The 19,011-nt window shown below is 32.4% G+C and overlaps 2 protein-coding genes and 1 long non-coding RNA gene across 3 annotated transcripts; 1 reads left to right on the top strand and 2 right to left on the bottom strand.

Annotated features, from left to right (window-relative positions):
• Positions 1–8: 8 nt before the first annotated feature.
• Positions 9–1,653, bottom strand: LOC111377061 (AT-rich interactive domain-containing protein 2-like; the record flags this gene model as incomplete). Its single annotated transcript, XM_023000111.1, has 4 exons — positions 1,556–1,653; positions 1,303–1,378; positions 872–928; positions 9–819 (listed from the first exon to the last, which is right to left on the bottom strand). Coding segments are annotated over exons 1-4 (1,042 nt in total), but the record flags the coding sequence as incomplete, so codon positions are not given.
• A 4,875-nt stretch (positions 1,654–6,528) lies between these two features.
• Positions 6,529–8,950, top strand: LOC111377062. Its single transcript, XR_002699625.1, has 3 exons — positions 6,529–6,609; positions 6,918–7,065; positions 7,987–8,950. It is a non-coding gene; the product is annotated as an uncharacterized LOC111377062 (long non-coding RNA).
• Positions 8,951–9,309: 359 nt separating this feature from the next.
• On the bottom strand, positions 9,310–15,210 carry LOC111377055 (ferric reduction oxidase 2). The gene is made up of 8 exons (XM_023000106.1): positions 14,988–15,210; positions 13,639–13,741; positions 12,712–12,900; positions 12,208–12,442; positions 11,780–12,107; positions 11,177–11,420; positions 10,126–10,832; positions 9,310–9,702 (listed from the first exon to the last, which is right to left on the bottom strand). Exons 1-8 carry the CDS (start codon positions 15,169–15,171, stop codon positions 9,563–9,565), a joined length of 2,130 nt encoding a protein of 709 aa, XP_022855874.1. The 5' UTR covers positions 15,172–15,210; the 3' UTR covers positions 9,310–9,562.
• Positions 15,211–19,011: the final 3,801 nt, after the last annotated feature.

The following is a 19,011-nucleotide window of genomic DNA, read 5'->3' as shown; positions in this document are numbered from 1 at the left end:
ATAGAAACCTCTTTGAAGTGACTTTCTAGGGGAACAGAAGATGGACCCGGGAGATTTAGCCGCTAGCTGGCCAAACTCCGATTCCTCTTCATCACTGTCAACATTACTTGGGGAGATCCTGTTTTGGTAACCTCGACGCCGGAGAAGGAAAACATTGAAGTAGTAGCTTAACAAAGCTTCCTTGTCTTTTCTAGGCAAAAGCTTTAAAAGTTCGTCCCAGAAATATTTGTCCTGCGAAAGCGGGTTCAACTTCAACATGTCTTGAAATCTGTTTTGTTCTTCTTTCGTCCAACAAATCGCAACTTTCTCACCCATACTATCAAATTTCCATCCCTCAAAAGCTGAGCATAACTCGAGCTTCAGTCTTGAGCTTTTCTGAGAAACGTGAAACTTGACACATTCGACAGATCCAGGAAACTCGCAGCCACAGGAATCTTGTCTTCCTTTTCCAATACGGTCCCTTTCAATTAGTACTCCCTTATTTTCACATTTTTCCAAAGGCCAAATTCGGGTACCTAACCACGTGGAATCAATTTCATTAGTCTTCCCAGTGAATTCTGGTATATTAGCTTGAAATAGAGGGCCCAGAGGAATTCGTTTCCGACATTGATAGTTGCCCCATAAAGCAACAGAATACACCATCGAATCAGAATGTTTATCAGCAGGATACTCTGAACTCCGAGAATCAGACGATAATGACTCTGAGCCAATTCGAGCCTTCTTAAAAGAATCTTTTGCAGAAAGAAGCCTCTCGCTGCATCTTAATCTCTCAGATCCACGTTGACCATCATACATATTTGGATGCATATTTTGCTGCTTCTGCAAAGTACAGAAATTATTTAAATTAAGGATATGATGCATTTTTCAGAACCATGTTGGCCATCATACATATGCGCGTGGATATATCGTCCATATGTTCGGTCATAAACTGGCAAATTAGGATATGTAATGAAGTAACAAATAGAGAACTACAAGGCACATGCTAATGAGGGTATAAGCAGATGCCACCGGCTCTTTTACTGAACGCCCATTTAATAAGGCTTTTACTTTTTGTAGAAGAGTTTCTCGAGGAAGCTACCTTAGTCCAACTTCCTCCAAAAGCTCCTTTTCTAATAAGACAAAGTACTTTTACAAATTATCTAAACATATGCAAAAGCAATTTCTTAATTTCAGAACTAGCTTTTGACTTTTCAAAAGCGGTGCCAAATGGGCTCTAAACACACTCTAAGAGTCAACAAGTCATTCTTTGAGCTTGCTACTCTTATATTGACCAAATTAGATTTTTTAAATAATAATATAAACGAAACTTCCATTGAGCACTGTTATGGAAGAAATAACAGGTGCAAGTGCAACTAATTTTGTAGAAAAAGAAAGGGAACTTCAAAGGCAGAGGAAGCAAATTTCATTAAAAAAAAAAAAAAAAAAAAAAAAAAAAAAAAAAAAAAAAAAAAAAAAAAAAAAAAACCAATGTGTCAAGTGAAATGCACTCCCTAATTCTTTATAATAATAAAACCACAATGAATATACTATTACAGCGACAAAGAAAAATAAATACCTTTCCTGTGCCTGCCTCATTTTTTGCTTGCAGAACTCAAGAAACCCACAATGCTGAGTTCCAAGAATCCATGCTTTTCTTGTACTAGTTTTTTTCATTTTCACGCATGTTATTCAAATAAGTTTATTTCATATTGGCATGGCTTGAATATCAAACAAAAGGTTAAATCGCATTAGCCACAGACAAACTTTTAGATCTTAATAAACAGGTTGCCATATGTGTAATGAACTCAAATAAAAAATCCAAAAAAACATGTAATGGATTAAACGATGAATCTTTACTACCGGTAGCAATTAATTAATGTGAACCAAAAAATGAAAGAAAGACAAACACACGATTTTATAGTGGTTTACTTTGAATCTCTGCTGCAAAATTTCACTCTAACAATTAGAAGATTACAAAGGGTTTTTGAACTCATGCCTCTATGTTATGTTCTCTCAACACATGCAGAAAAGAGCTTTGCCTTAATACTCTTTATGTAAGAGGAAATATTAGGGTGCGCAAATTTTTTAAAGTACCCTTATTAGATCAAACCTCGTTAAGAGAAAAAGCTCCACACTTTCAACAACATGAACCCCTTAGTTAAGCAATTCAACATAATAAAATTATTCTCTACAAATTTTTAAGATTTTAAACTTTTGAATTTTAGTTCTGCTACTGCACCAACAGTTCTAGTTTCATTTATTGAAATCATTATCAAGCTAGTAGTGGCATACGATTGCATCATAATAGCAAGAAAAAAATTAGAGTTATTCATACAATGACATTGCTAAATCAAACAAACAAAATGATGAAAGAAATATATTGCCTTAGCTTACATAGCCTTAGCTTACATACACACAAGGGGATAGAGCATGATGGGCACCTGCGAAATAGTTTGTTGACCACTTGAATCGACCATCCTTTCCAAAAGCATCGCCTCACGAACCAAGAGAACCTGCTTCCATAGCTCCTCGCAGCCATAGTACTTCCACTTATGTCTTTCTGGTAAAGATCCAATTGCTGGATCACACGGATCCTTCGCGACTTTATTGATCCATTTGAACATGCCCAGGTAACATCCCCTATTCCTCTTCCTCCAAGTAGGGTCTCTGTCAACCGCAACAGAATTAATTTCCACATCATCGCCATTACCATCCTCAACTTCGCTTATCTCTTCATCGAAAATCTGAAAACTTTTATTTTCATATGCATTTTTAACATCTTCATCCAATTCCACTAAACCCTGACTCTCATCATCATTAAACAACCTTCTTGTACTTTTCTTCTTTTCATATGATACCCCGGATTGAGGTACTTTAAAATCTGATTCCAAGTCCATTGAATACTCACAATCTTCTTCACCTTCTTCAAACGCAATGTCATAACCTCATCTCTCTCACACTCGAGTTGCACAAATCCATTTCCTGCGCATCGAAAAACACTGGAGATAGCGGCCAATGACATAAAATCCAGGAAATTTCTATAAGAAAAACCTCGAGAAATTTATTTAAAAAAGCGCTTAAACTGTTTGTTCGTATTGTTTCGGCCGTTCTCTTCAATAGTTGTCAACCTTTTCGAGAAGGGCCCGGAATCAAACCAGGTCTCAATTTTTCGTACTTCTTGAATAGCTTTGAAGCTTTCTAGACCACAACCATCGACTATCTTCGACCACCCTGCCATTTTTTTGTATATTCAGACCCTAATTACACATCATCGCTTCATAAAATCAAGCATCCAAATATGAAAGCAACAGGCATACGCAAAATCTGCGTGTAAAAGTGTAGGTAAAGACGAAAAGAAGGAAGGAAAGGGTGTTAAAAGTTCTCTTGCGCCAAGTGAGCAAAAAGATGTTTTATCCTGTTCACCGGAGAATGGATCTGGGGTCTAGACTCTTTACTCTTGAAGACCCTTATTAGCTCTCTCTATCTCTCTCTAATATATACATAGAGAGCGAAAGACAAGAGAGCATGGATTTCTTTTGAATATTTGTACAGAAAAAGGCGGAAGTAATAAAAATGAAGAATTGTTAATGGGTTTGATGGGAGTACAGAAAGAGACGTACCAGTAATCGAATTTTGAGGGCTAGTTGGACTTTGGTGGGGTGTAGGCCAAAGGGACTTCTATGGATGACTTCAATTCTCTTTGACAGATGATGGTTGATCCTTGACTCTTTGTACCCTATTTTTTGGCCTTTTGTGTTTCCAATACCTGTACCTGTACTTTTAGGGGAGAGAGAGAGAGGAATAAATGTTGCAGAGAGCATACTGAGAGAGAGAGAGAGAGAGAGAGTAGCGTTTAGTGGAGAAATATTTCTAATTTTTAGAGTTGTCAAAGTGGAAGCATGTGGTGTTTTATATAATAGTTGTAAATATGTTGTTAATCATGGTTAAGTGACTAAGGTTTTTGAGGTTGTTGCTGAGTTGGGACAATGGCAAATTTGGAAATTTCCTAGAAGCTTAAGCCCTTTTTGATTTGGCTAAAAACCAAATTTTTAGTAAATTTTAATAAAAATTGATAAAGTATGTTGTTAAGAGTTGATAATAATCGTGGATAAATTTTTGGTAAAAATAAATTTTAAAAAATTGAGGTCACATGAGCACTAAGAACAGTTATATTTTGATCAAAGAAAAGAGGTTTTCTCATGAACATATTGGCCCATTACTTATTTATATCTTGAATCGAATCACGGATGTGCAATATATTCGATGTAATTGGAAAATATAATTAATAAAATTTTATTTTCTTTACTTTCTTAAGTGTTATGTAACCATAATAAATTTAACCCCTATTTGTCTATTTTTAAAACGAATCTCTTTATTTCTCATACTCATTTTCAATCATGTATTCATACAATAAAATATTATACACGTAAATTTAAAATTTTCCTTACTTTTTAATTACACATTCATAAAAAAATCACTATTTAAAACATAATTTTTTCTCTATAATGACAATCAAATAGGGACTTAGATTTTTATTGTTTATACTATCTAATAATATCTAATTTATCTCCTCAAACATGCTCAAAGTTGAATCTTCAACCATAAATTTTATATGGTTAATTATGTTGCCACCATAATTTTTGTTGTTACATCACTTTTTAAATGTTTCAATCTTTATTTATAGGCTCACTTATGTTTTTAGGTTCATCTCCTTTATTAATTATACTCTCGTTCATAATGACGGTTTCTATTCAAAAATTTGTTAGGAATGCGTTAAAAAAATTTATTTTTTCATCTTATTTTAAATAAAGCAAAAAATAAAAATTTTGAAAATCGGACAGAGACGTTTAGTTCGATCGAAAATGGTGAAACGGTCCAACAATCGTTGCGGTTGTAGCAAGGTATCCAATAATATAAAATTTTGGTTTTTGATTGAACTAGACACGATTTTAATGAGTTTTCCAATAAAGAAAGAAGCATAGATAAAATGTATGCAAACAAAGCTTCCCAAACTTGAACCAATTTATGTGAAGACCATCTATCGATTAATATGAACATATATGCAGAAGAAGACGCCAAAAAAATAAGATGCAAAAGTAGTATGAATATAAGAAGATGCAAAAAAAAATGTAGCAAGGTAGCATCTAGTAACAAGTCAATAACTTTCTCCACTCAAACTTTTACAAGCAATAATATAGAAGCAGCAGTACCCCTTCAAGCTTCATCAGTAAAAGTAGCAGCAAAACCTCTTTATCGACAAAACAAGCAAACGTTCATGGTTACAAAATGGGAAAGCCACAAATTGTAGTATTCCTCAATTCAACACACAGTCATTAGATTTAGCAAAATTAGTAACTCAAATATAAAGTCGAGCAACTTTTAATCATAAATCACGCAAAAATTGCATATAGTTCATGTTTCAACACAATATTTCTACCAGTTTATGAAAAAAGGAACAAGTACAGAAGTATAAAAATTTCATTCTAAACTCTCATTTGATAATAATTGGATCAATATCCCCTCTTAAAACGCATGATTCGGCCTCTGTACATAATGCAAATATCAAAATATTCATTAGTCTTTAATTATGATATTGACAAGCAATTAAAAAACAATATGCATATATCAAAATTGATAATAGAATATAAATTTTACTTTCTACGGCTTTCTATGAATCATCCAATACCCCTATCTCATCTAAATATTGACGAAGCATCGTAGGTTTCTTATTGCTATGCAACTAATTTTCGTGCATATTAAGGCACCAACATCGTTGCATCCAATGAACTCCTAAAGGAATAAAAAATGCAACCTTTCGTGGAAAATGCTGGCTTCAGAGCAATCGTGAATATTTGAATTGTTAATACATCTGGCAATTTGGAAAACAATTTTGTACCTGCTGCATTCAATTCCCACCAAAGTAATATGTTAAAATTAGGATCGGTCAAATCTTCACAACAATCAGAATGAACCAAATCATTCTTCACAGATTACATGATTAGCACAAGTCTAACTTAAATAGAAGGAATGGGTTTAGAAATACCTAAAGTGGGTTGCGAAGGATTTGGGCTACTACTTTTCGTAGTCTCCTTTGATGAAATTGATAGTGTAGTGACTGGAGTCGTCATTTCTTCGTAGCATACATATAACCTCTTTGTTGTTCATTGTCAACTACCATTGTATGACCCAATTCAAATGATCATTTGTAATTTGTACCGATGATTTGCTGTATCATGTAAATTGGTATTTTTTTTGAAAACTGTAGAATTTATAATTTAATAAAATTAATTTTTTAATTAAAAATTTAAAAAATGTTCTGTTTGATTTAGTGCAATTTTTGAAAATCGAAACTTACACCAAACAATTTTGAAATGGTTTAGTTTAGTTTTAGGGAAAAAATCGCGGGTCCATATGGATCGAAATCAATGACGTCAAACCAACTAGTTCGATTGGATTTGCTCTCCCACGATTTTCGTGTAACCCTAGTTATGACATATTTGGTCCATTTAGTTTCAATGTAACGAAATCACTGTTAAAACGTAATAACAAATGATTAACAAATATATACACACATTACTTTATCTTTTGAGGGCGGTTTGGAGCCCGGAGACTAAGTTGATCGCTGTTCTTGTAAGTGTTTCATCACTGGTGTACTGAATTTATCTGAACATTAGGGATAAACTAAATCATCTTATTTTATAGAGCATCTATAAGAATTTGCTGCTTAAATGTTTGTAATTTTATCAAATTTTGGATATTTTGAGTTGCTGGATCACCGGTTGTTTAATTGGCGCCAAGTGTAATTCAATCGATCACTCGTGAAGGAAAAACATTTTGTCAACTACTATTTTTACGTGATCTTCTACCTAGTTTACTAGTAATGGATTTGCTGTTGTGTTCAGTAGCAGCCAGTTACTAACAAGATTTCCTTTTGGCAGACATCTTCATTTTCCAACACATATTTAAGGTTCAATTTACAGAAAGGAAGATACAAATTGGCGGGAAGCAACCAACTGGTTTGTCTCTGATAAATATTTCTTTACTTCTCAGTGAGCAAGTTCCCTTCGCAGATAACAACTTGACTGTGTAAGTGCCCTTCTTGTTACATTACAGATGATTTTCAAAATTTTAATGTGTAGCTTTGAACTTCATTTCTTACATAATTGTATAGCTAGTGAATGTTGATGGATCAGCAATTTTAGTGAAAGATCTGAGTTGCATATAAACTTTGCTAAATGTAAGGAATGCCATTTCTATAGCAAACTAATCAGAAAGCAATCATTAAAATATTTTTAGAAATAAAGAGAGAAAACAGTATCACAGTCCGTAAAGGAAATGACATTAATTTGCAGATAGATATGGTTGGTAACGTTCATTGAACCAATACAGCTTGCGATGGTTGCTAATTAAGCATCACATGGTGACCTTAACAAGACTAAGAAATTATGGTCTGTATGTCCTTCGTTTCTTTCACATAGCATTATATTTTCATAACAGTGCCTTAAAAATGGTACTTTCTTTAATTGTTGAAACTAAATTGTAAATGGGGCAGAGCTTAATATAGAGATGGCAGGATGCTACCTATCTGGTTATAGCAAATTCTGTGAGATTGTGAGGGCTGAATATACAGCTTGAGGTTAGTGTTATCTTGTTAAAATTGTTGAACACTGCTAAATTCCATAACAGGAATCACAAGTAACGAAAATCAGAAAGCATTCAATGGGAAAAAACTAGGCTGACAACTATCTTACTAATTGTAAAATTAAAGTCCACTGCCTGATAAGTTTGTTCTGCCGATTTAAATTCTTGTTTCTCTTCATTTTTAACATCTAGATTCATGCTTTCTGCCACTTTTCTTACTATTGCTGGTTGAGTTGGATAAATATGTAGAGAAAAATGATGATAAAGTTTACTGTCTTTTTTTATGGGAATTTGACCTTGTACGGTATGTCATTATTTCTTTCCAGTCTCACTTTAATTTTTATTTCATTTATATGTGAATGGCAGGAGCAATATTATTTGTGATCACAAGCACGTGCTAATTGGACTTTCAGATGGGTCACTGTATAACATATCCTGGAAGGGTGAGGTATCATTGATTGTCATTATTTTTTGGAGATAAAAGAGTGATTTCACGAAGTTTCTACTTCTATCATCAAGCCGTCATGTTCTCTAGTTGAACTTTTCAGCAAGGGGGATGGTTTAAGTGTTCTGATTTCTTTCTCAGCTTGAAATAATATAAAGATCATTATAAATTTGAACTGAGGTAACCTGGCTCAACAAATTGCGAATTATTATATTGTTGTGTGGTGCTTTTTATCTTGATGTTGGGCTCTTCGGTAGAAATGCCACTAGCAAACTATTACATACTCTGGGTAATGGTCTTGCTTCTGGTGCAACACAAAGCGGCAGTGTCCAACCATTTCATCTCACAGAGGTTTACCGTGATCCAGCTTGAGTTCTCCATGCCATTGATGTTACTGTTTGTGCTATTTTCTGATGGACAACTCATGTTATGTTCTGTAAGTAAGAAAGGTCTAAAGCACGCAGACTCTGTTAAAGCTGAAAGGAGGATGGCCTATGGTAATGTGGTATGTGCAGCGGTTGCCTCGGCACCCAAATAGGTGTTATTGATTAGATAGTTGGACTAAAATGAGCTAAATCGATGAAATTATCATAATATAATATGTTGGGGAAATATTTTGAGAGAGTGGGAGATGAAACACCAAAAACCAAATCAATGAAACCGGAACAAGAAATAAGGCAGAAAGTTGAACGAAGAAACTATGAAAAACCCAGTAAATGGAGGCTTAAACACAAATATGATACACTGTCTTAGAGTGATATTTGTCCTCTCTTCTCGATCTTGAGATATGCTTACGCGATACACTAACAGATAGCTATGAGGATTAATCAAACCTTGGAGTTTAATCACCAAGCAAAGATGAAGAACCTATAAGAACAATAAGACTTCGAAGAATTTTTGAAATTTGGAAGTATGTAATTGATTATAATGTTAATCCTCATTAGTGTCTATCAAGTAACATCTATTTATATAGATAGAAACACTCAGTTAAACATCAAGTAAGCATCTATTTATATGTAATTGATTATAATGTTAATCCTCGTTAGTTTCTATCAAGTAACATCAAGTAAGCATCGGTGGTGTTAAACATCAATTTAGGTGTCAGCGTATTATATATTCTAATTAGATTATAATTTCTTGTATTTAATTGAACATTTAATTTAATGCGACTAGTGCTGCAACTTAGACTAATATGGTGCTAAATAGCATTACTCTTATTTTTATCATTTGAACAATTTCCAACATAATAAGGATCATCGGTGGTGATTTTCTATGCACAAAAAGGACCATTATAGTTTATTCAACAAACAGAAATCATATTATTCACACATGGGGGGGGTATCTCCATCTTCCCACTTACAGTCATATGTCAAAAGCTCAGCCAACCAGAAGAAAGATGAAAGGACAAAAATGCAAGAAAATATAACAATGTATTCACTGATATAGAACGAGATAATTTGAATTTGAAACCCCTTTTCTGTGGCATCTGCTTATTCGTCACCAACTGAAGCTGATGGATTCAAAATGAAGATTAGCTGCCAAACCAGATGAACATATATTTGCAACCTCGTGTCTCATTTTCTTAGGTCCACAAACAAGAACACCAACACTTGATTCTTTGCGCTCAAACAAAATTCCTGCAAACAAAGTAAAGATTGTAGGGTGAAGTTTCATAGAGTTTTTAACTTGAAATTGGATTAGGCCGGCTCTTATATGATCATAAATGTTGGAAGTTTATTTTCAAGTTGACGATGATTGTTAGTAGGTAGTCGATACAGCTATGTTTCTGGATGGTTGTTGTTAGCTTGTGGTTGATAGGTAATAAATAGCGAAAGGAAAAAAAAAATTGCGCAAAGTCGTAGTATGTTTGGTATATTAAACTGATTATTGTAATGCTAAGTTAAGAATTTATTTACAAAATAACTAACTTTTTTATCTTAAAAGTAAGAAGTTCGAGTCTCTCTAGATATAGCCTCACGTTTCCTCCTACAAGCAATAAAAATCAGTTTCTAAACTTACAATAAACATCAAAATGAACTTAAAGAGTTAATATAACTTACTCTTGAGGTCTGGCCTTTCACCATAATGCACATTAACTGTCTGAAGAAATGCCTGTTGGGGGGAGCTTTCAAGTTCTCTATCTGCATTATAAATCAATGAGTTTGGTGATGCTGTTGGAGATGCTCCTTCCATGTTCTGAATCTGTATACTTTCCTTTGCATTTTTACTTTTGTTCCAAAGAAAGGCTGTAGTGGCTGTGATGATTATACATACACATATGAATAGTATGTTCAGCTCAGATTTCTTAGCAGACGAATAGATCTTATTTGTATTATGATCGATCGGGAAAATGTAGTATCTGGTCAAAATCCCGATGAAAATAAGGTATATGATGAATGACGACGAGATTATAGAACCAAGACAGAGCCAACTGTTTCGGCCTAAGATTGGAGTGATGGCTGCATCTGATGGACTAGGTTTGAACCACAATGTCTGAATATTCTTCTTTTGTTGTGCTGTGGGTTGTTTTTCTCTTGTTACAAATGCCTCAATTTGGACAGAGAGATTGGAAAGTTGTGATGGGGCACCAGATATTGGGAGAATGAGGTCTAACATGGTAAGGTCTGAAGAGTTCTTGAATGAACTGATTAGAAGAATTTCTGGGGTTTTGGATTTCAGTGTTTCACTTGCATAAATGAGCTCCCTGATGATAGAGATAAAAGGGGTTAGGCCACTGCCTCCACTCACCATCACTAGTAAGTCATGCCTGCACCAAAATATGATTCATCAATCCACCAAATTTTAACATTTTAGAAGTAATACTCTGTTGAGTTTACCACTGTATCTAAAAATCTATGTTGTATTTATATCTCGACTCTTTCACTTGTGTGGGGTGGACCAAAACTAAACGACCTTGTTTTGCTTACACACATCGATATAATATTCCTCTGTTTTTGTGAAAGTCCAACATAAGGAATTCTTAAATGGTTAGCGACGGCCCTAAACCTATGATTTTTGTGTCTCAAATACTATGCTGAAAGATGACTTCAGTTAAAAGTTCAAGCTATTACATTGTCGAGACATTCAACAAGCTAAAAATTCATTCCATACCTTAGAAAATTCGTCGAAGTAGGCCCATAAGGCCCTTCAATAGAAACATCAAGCCTTTCAACAGAAGAAGGTGATGATAGCAATTGGTAGAGTTTGTTGGACCAACTTCCTTCACCTTTGATGATAACACTCAGCTTCTCAGCTTCCAAGTTACTGTTGGAACTAATTGTAAAGGGATGCCATTGCAGCTTAGAAATGCTAGGCACATTCATAAACAAGACGCTTGTTGGAGGGTAAATCAGCCCTAAAAGAAGAACAAAACCTTGTTATATAATTGAAAAGTGGATAGCACATATTGATTTAATGACATGTATCGGGTTAAACATACAGGTTATCACTATACTTTGAATGAAATTTCTCATGAGTTTGTATTTTACGATCATTGAACCCTACTTTTGTTGCAATTTGGACATTCCATCTATGTCCATTAGTTCGACCAACAAGAAATGTCACGTGGCCCAGTAGGTTGTCACATGACTTTTCTGTTAGTCAAACTACAGGATGTAGATCAAATAACTTGTAAAATCGATTTAAATTTAGTGACCAACATGGAAATGCTTTATATCTAATATCAATATAAATGTGTGCATTTTTGTTCTATACCTGTGCTTTTTGAGAAGTTGAGCTCAATCGTCTCACAAGTCAAAATACGGGCAGAGACCAAGCGTACACTTTGCCGGGATTGTAAGAATCTCAGGTATCGATCGATCATGAAAAGATAGAAACCCGGAAGCATAACGAAGGCATAACTAATGCCAACATGAAGCACAAAGAAGAAGACGAAGAGAATGTACAAATGATGAGTGTAAAAGAAGAGCTCAAACATTTTTCTCCTTATCTTAGGGTATGTTGTAGCCCATAACACTAATCCAGATAGTAAAGCCAACTCTCCAGCCACATGGGAAACTCCTGTATTATCCCATTTCAGCATCTGAATTTACAAAAAAAATAATTATTACATATAATTAAAATGTAAATTAATTAATTTCAAGAATAAGAATAAAAAGTATTCTTGATTGTAATTAAATTACCTCTGATATATTGTGTGTAACAGCCCAGTAGATAATGTAGGATAAACCATGAGCAGTGAAGAGTGTCATGACAATATGGCCTAGCCAAATATGGTACTTGACACTAGCCTCGGAGGTGAGACCAAAAAGTGGTAGCAACGATGAGCCACGAGTCACCGGAAAGAAGAGAAAACTCAGACATACGTTACCGATTAGACCTAGTCGGAGAGCTGCAGTCTCCAACTTCACTTCCCACCTGTCATAATTCATCATCATGGTTACATCGAACTTTTAATAATAATATGGCCGATTATGTTTTTTTTTATCGAATGACCAGAGCGTAAAGTGTTCATAAAAGTGTGACCGTGTGACTTCAATAAATAATATTGTCAAGTAGACCACTTCTTCGAAAACTTAAATTTGAAATTCTCTACAAATTCTTTTTCACTAACGTGTCCAGTTATCGCTACATGTGATCGAAAAAAAAAATCGAAACGAACAATTAATTTATAAAAAATTGCCTACACTTTCTCCCCACTATTTGCAGCTGACTGAGGTGTGATAGTAGCAAAGCCAATACGCAAATACGTAGCAAAAGACCAAACAAGAAGTGCTATGAACATGAGAAAGAAAGCCAGTTCAATCCTTGATACCACTCCAAGTCCTTTCATTATTACAGGCCTCCGCAATATAGCCAATCTGTGCTTTCCATTCCTGCAGTTCGTAATTCAAAATTAAAAGTAAATATATTATACAGTTCAATTGTGTTCAGTACTGTCTTTCTTCTTCTGAGCATGCTTATAATCATTAGATGGTAGAATATTATAAATATTTAGTAAGGAAGATCGAGCAGCAATCATAGTATCAAAAAAGAAGAAAAAAATGTAATATTAATATGGTTTATTAGCATGTACCAAACATGACCAATGGTGTACTAGAACTGTATTTTAGAATGAGTTAAATTTTAAAGTAGAATTGGAGTTGTACGTTTGAGATATTCTATGTGCCCATTTGAGAGGGCTTCTACTTCTTGTAGGAGTGTTTCTTCGTAAAGTTATCTTACGCTAGTTTTATCTAAGAGCTCTTGCACCCAAACGAAGTATTTTTTAAAAATTATTCTAACATGTTTAAAAACAACTTCTTAATCTTAGAATCAGCTTTCGACTTTTCAAAAACCTACCAAACGAGCCCTTTTTCTGCCAATTTTACGAAGCAAAACAACAAAAAACCGAAGATTTGTCAAAAACATAGGGCAGCCCAACCCACTTTTTTACACCGGGATTTGCTCTGGATAGGAAATATTAGACACAACCAAAATGTATATTAAAACTTCTTTTTCATTTTTTATTATGATTTATTGATTTAACATTATCTGATTTAATATGATTTATTGATTTAACATTATCTGATACTTCAACCAAACGTGACATTATTATTTTATGGCTCACGTACCCTTTTAAATGATTATCCCTTGATTTCTGTGCTAAATGGAGATATACACAGCCCATGACAGCCATGAATAGAATAGGGAACATGAAGATCAAAAATGTTACTCCTGCAAACACAAATGATAGTTAGTATAAATGATATTAATGGGAGTAAATGAAGGAAAAAAAAAAATATATATATATATATATATGTATGTATGTTTTTTTATGGCTTCGTATTTTGTATTGCACTTCAAAAATAATTTCTTAAAACTGATTGTCCATATATAAAGTCCGGTTGATGTATATTTTTTCAGAATAAATTTTGTGAAAAGGGGGTTTTTTTTTTTTTTTTGAGAATATGTGTTTAAAAAGTAGTGAAAAGTTATGATCTACGTGCAAAATTATTATACAAAAAGAATGCGTGATTGAAAATGAGTTTAAATAAAATGAAATTTAAATGTTAATTTCTCAACCTAGTGCAATCCTCCTTAACTAGATCAACCATATACGAATAGTGAAGTATATCTGGGCATGTATACGAGTGTCCACCTATTTTATCTATATAAGAATGATCTCTTAAGTACAAGTATTCAACTTATGTTAAGCACCAGTGAATGTTCCATGTCATCAGTGCTTAATATAAGTTAAACACCGATACTTAGGAAATCATATATGTTTATCTATAATCTATAATTTATATTAAAGTATTACGTCGAGGGAGAATTATTTTTTGGACGATTTTAACCCTCTACAATTCAATTATTTTAATAATACCTTACTTTTCATTTTTCAATATGTAATAAATACTAATAATTATTCTTGTTTAAGAAATTTGTGTTATTAATTCTCAATTAATTAATATTCACATTAATCTAGATTCAATGAATTTTCACTTGATGAATATTAAATTATATGAATCTGGAGTTATTATAGATTAATGTATTCATATTCATGTATTTATAAATTTTAATGGGTGTTTAAATTTATGTATTAACAATTAATTTTTATGTATCACATATAAAAAGATTGCTCATATTTCATCAATACAAAAAAATTTGAATCATAGAAATTAAGTTTTAAGAGTACAATTTGAGTACAATTTTATTTTCTTAAATTTCTATACTAAATTTTATTTTCTTTAATTCGTCCGAAACTCATCAAATCCTTCAACAAATGGGTACGAAATATTACTTTTACATCACATATAAAGTATTTTAGAATAACGTGAAATACATGTTTAACTTTGACTAGCTCATATAAATGTACTTGACTATTCTCTCATACAAAATAATTACTTTTTTTTCCTTTATTAAACTGTTCAATATTATTTAATTTTTCTCACCAAACATGCGATAAAAGATTAGTACATACCAGATGCTCCAAAATAGGTGGGGCTGGATTTTAGTCGAATGTCCGGCAACCAATGTTGTCTATAAACTTTTGTAGGCATCATGACCCATATCAAGAGATGTCCAGCGAGCACGACCATCACTAAAGCCAGTATCGCCGCCTTGAAGGGGCTGTTTCCGCCGTGAGAAGGTGGTTGTGCATCCATCTCTTTCTCTGATGTTTCCAACTTTTAGAGAGAGAGAACTGATTGAAATATGCGAGAATGTTAAGGAAGTGACACTATATATAGAAAGGAATATATGGAATGTGACACTTGAGAAAAAATAAATAATGTGTAAACTTAGCAAATGGATTAAAAATTTCGATAAAATTGCACCATTGGTTCTTAAAGTATTGTTTGAATAGTAAGTTAGTTCGTGGTAAAAAAAATCAATTGTTCTCTAACATTCTGCTATAGTTATATGATTTATCTACATATGTACTTGGCCAATGGATTAAAAAAATTCGAGAAAATAGCAACATTGTTTTCCTTAGCGTAATTTGTTAGTTGTCAAATTATTTCTCAATCGTTCATATCTTTGTAGGTGGTGGTTGTGAAAAAACACGTGACTTCAAATTTTTTAAACATCATCAAAGTTGGAAAACAAATATTTCTTTCATTAAGTTGAATACATAGAAATTTAGTCCTCGTTTAGCATAGCTTAAAAAATTGATAAACAAATTTAGTTCAAAGTCAATAATTGATTTTAATCATACATTTCAAGGAACTCACAACTTTTATCAACTTCTCAACTACATATTTCATTAGTAGTAAAATTTTATTTTTAATTACACCGAATAGGGGCTTAATATACTTTTGGACGGTTTCAGTTAGTTACGAACTTATTCTACCATTATAATGAAATCAAGATTGGGGATCAACTTGCTCTTTATACGTATTGAGATTAAATTTACTAGTAAAATAGTTTGGAGATCAATAGTGCAATTTTTTCAAAAGTTTATGAAAAAGCATGACCCTCCCCATACCAAGTACATATTTAATCCTAAATGTACATTGAAAATGGAGAAGAAGAGATTATTCACGGGTCAACCATTTGGGCCAACCCGGATCAACTGGATGGGTTTCAATGCATGGTTCATGCAACCATTTGTACGTCATACAATAGCTTCAACAGCAATCCTTCCCTTTAATTACCCCAATTTGCATTTGAACCACTTAAGGTGGGAAACAAAATGGTTGGTACGTTGAATAGGACTAATTTAAATTGTATTAAAAGGGATAAATTGATTAAAATATATTGTACTATCAGGTTATGTAACACTTAATACATAACACGAAATTAAAGAATCGTAAGTGGTGCGGTGTTTGGATATAGTCGGAATATGATATAAAAGGTTAATAGCTTTAAAGAAGAGATCGATCTTCAACGTCGATATAATTGATTTGAGACGGTGGAGTTTTGAATTTTTAAGATAAACTAGTTTCTTGAAAGTAATCGACAGGGGCAGACCAAGGGGAGTCCTAGGGTCACGTGACCCTCCAACTTTTGAGAATTTTTTTTTTTAGATAAATCATATTTGGTATCGATTAAAATTTTAATTTTAATTTAAATCAATGTTAATAAACAATTTTAATAACATATTTCATGAAATTCTTAACTTTTTTAACTTTTATCAAAATTTACTAAAAATTTGATTTTAATTCCCACCAAATAGGAGCAAAATCACAATAAATTTGATTTTTTCTTCTTCTCTTATTCTCTCACTCACACCTTTTACCAAAATCTTACCATTTCTAAATTTTTAAAATTTGTTTATAATTTTTCTACAAATTTTCAATTAATTAGAACCTAAATTTGCATTTTCTCCTATCATATTTGTGTACACAGTACATAGAATATGTCTGAACCGATTATATTCAATTTAACGAATTGTTTTTATTTGATTGAATATTTATTTTTTCCTTTCGATCACTTGAATTGACTGTTTGAAATCAAATTAGTGAAAATGATGAGCAAAATATTAATGAAAAAATATTTTTTAAATGTAAATTTGCATTTTTCTCGGATAAAATATAAATCATTCAAAAATCAATAACAAAGTATTCAATTTGTACAGTGTTTTATTGTGGCCCCTAGTAATTGATTAAAACTATTGTCAAATATCAGGGTATAAAACTAGTTTTTTTATATGATTCAAACAGAAATTATATACACACGAAATGCTCAAAAAACTGAAAAAGGCAGATCCCTTATTTATGTTTATTTGTTTTTTTCCCAAACAGAAAGTGTGCATTAATTATAACCATTTGACTTTATACAAAATTTAAATATGTTATATGCATGCAATTCATGGCGTGCCATCTTGTGTTCGTGTTTATGGTGTTCTTGTTCTGTGTGTGTCTACACGTGCCAGGCACACTATTTGTTTTATTTTTTTTTTTTTTTTTCCTCCAAATAAGAAAAAGGAAGATTGCATCATTTCTATTTATTTTTTAATTCCACTCTTCCTTGAATAAGACTCGAACTTATTCGAACTCGAATAACTTATTTGGTAAAACTTCGCTCTTATCCTCAAGCTGGGTCCTGTTCTCAAGATTGCACGATTTTATCATTCTTTTTTCTTTTTGTTTTGCTTTTTAAGTTAATTAACTTGATAAAAAATTAAGTCAAAGTCAACAATTAATTTTAAATATATTTCATAGATCCGTAACTTTTATCAGTTTTTCAACCACATATTTCATCATTTTTATCAAAAATTAATAAAAATCTGATTTTTAGCAAAATTAAAATGGGATATATTGTTTTTCGAGAAATTCTTACTCAACGAATTGAGGAAGTATTTTTAATCCTCCGGCAACAATCAAAAAATTGATTAAAATCTTGAGCAAGAATTGAGGATAGAATTCTTGCTCAAGGTCATTGTGTGCACCGCACGAGTCTTTAAAAGATTCTTAGACGGTTCCATCCTAAGGGTGTGTTTGATTACAAATAGGAAAATTACATGGAAAGAAAATATTTTATAGGCAATTAAATTGCCTATAAAATATTTCCATGGAAATTGTCAATTATAGTTGTTTGATTGACCTGATTTTCTACCTAGAAAATATTGCATTTTTCCATCTTTTGGTATTTGATAGCCACTATTTTTCATGAAAATAATCAGTTTTTCCGACTTTAGTTGTTTGACAACCATTATTTTCTATGGAAATTATCTTTTTTTCTATGGAAATTGTCATTTTTTCCATGACAATTAGTCAGTCAATTTTGAGCAAGAATTGAGGAAAGAATTCTTGCTCAAGGTCATCGTGTGCACGCACGAGTCTTTAAAAGATTCTTAGACGGTTCCATCCTAAGGGTGCTTTTGATTACAGGTAAAAAAATTACATGGAAAGAAAATATTTTCTAGGCAATTAAATTACCTAAAAATTATTTCCATGGGAATTGTCAATTATAGTTGTTTGATTGACCTGATTTTTTACCTAGAGAATATTGCATTTTTCCGTCTTTTGGTGTTTGATAACCACTATTTTCCATGAAAATAATCAGTTTTTCCGACTTTAATTGTTTGACAACCATTATTTTCTATAGAAATGATCTCTTTTTCTATGGAAATTATCATTTTTTTCATGACAATTAGTCAGTCAATTTTTTGACGTACTAAGTAATGGTCCCTTCACAATTAAATATATTGAGTAATATCTCTTATTATGATTTTTTTTTTTTGAAGAAGTCGTATTTTGAAAATAAAGTTATCGAAAAAAATAAAATTTATAACAATAAGGAAAACAAACTCACCAATTCAAATTTATACTCATGTACGAGAATTAATTCTTTTCGTTCCAATAAAAAATGATTATGAGATAATCAAATAAACAATAATGAGATTATGTCCAGCATAGAATAGAAGAACAAAAAGTAAAATTAAAAAACAAAAAAATCTCTATCAAAAGTGAGTGGCAATTCAAACTAATATGAATATCATACTTTTACATATGTTTGTTGAATTATCCAATCATGCCATCTTAAAGTAGTGGAGACGGATC

Source organism: Olea europaea, unplaced genomic scaffold, assembly GCF_002742605.1.
Source record: "Olea europaea var. sylvestris unplaced genomic scaffold, O_europaea_v1 scaffold1600, whole genome shotgun sequence".
NCBI classification, from domain to species: domain Eukaryota; kingdom Viridiplantae; phylum Streptophyta; class Magnoliopsida; order Lamiales; family Oleaceae; genus Olea; species Olea europaea.
The sequence above is the reverse complement of the archived record's forward strand: the minus strand, read 5'-3'. Positions and strand labels throughout refer to the sequence as shown.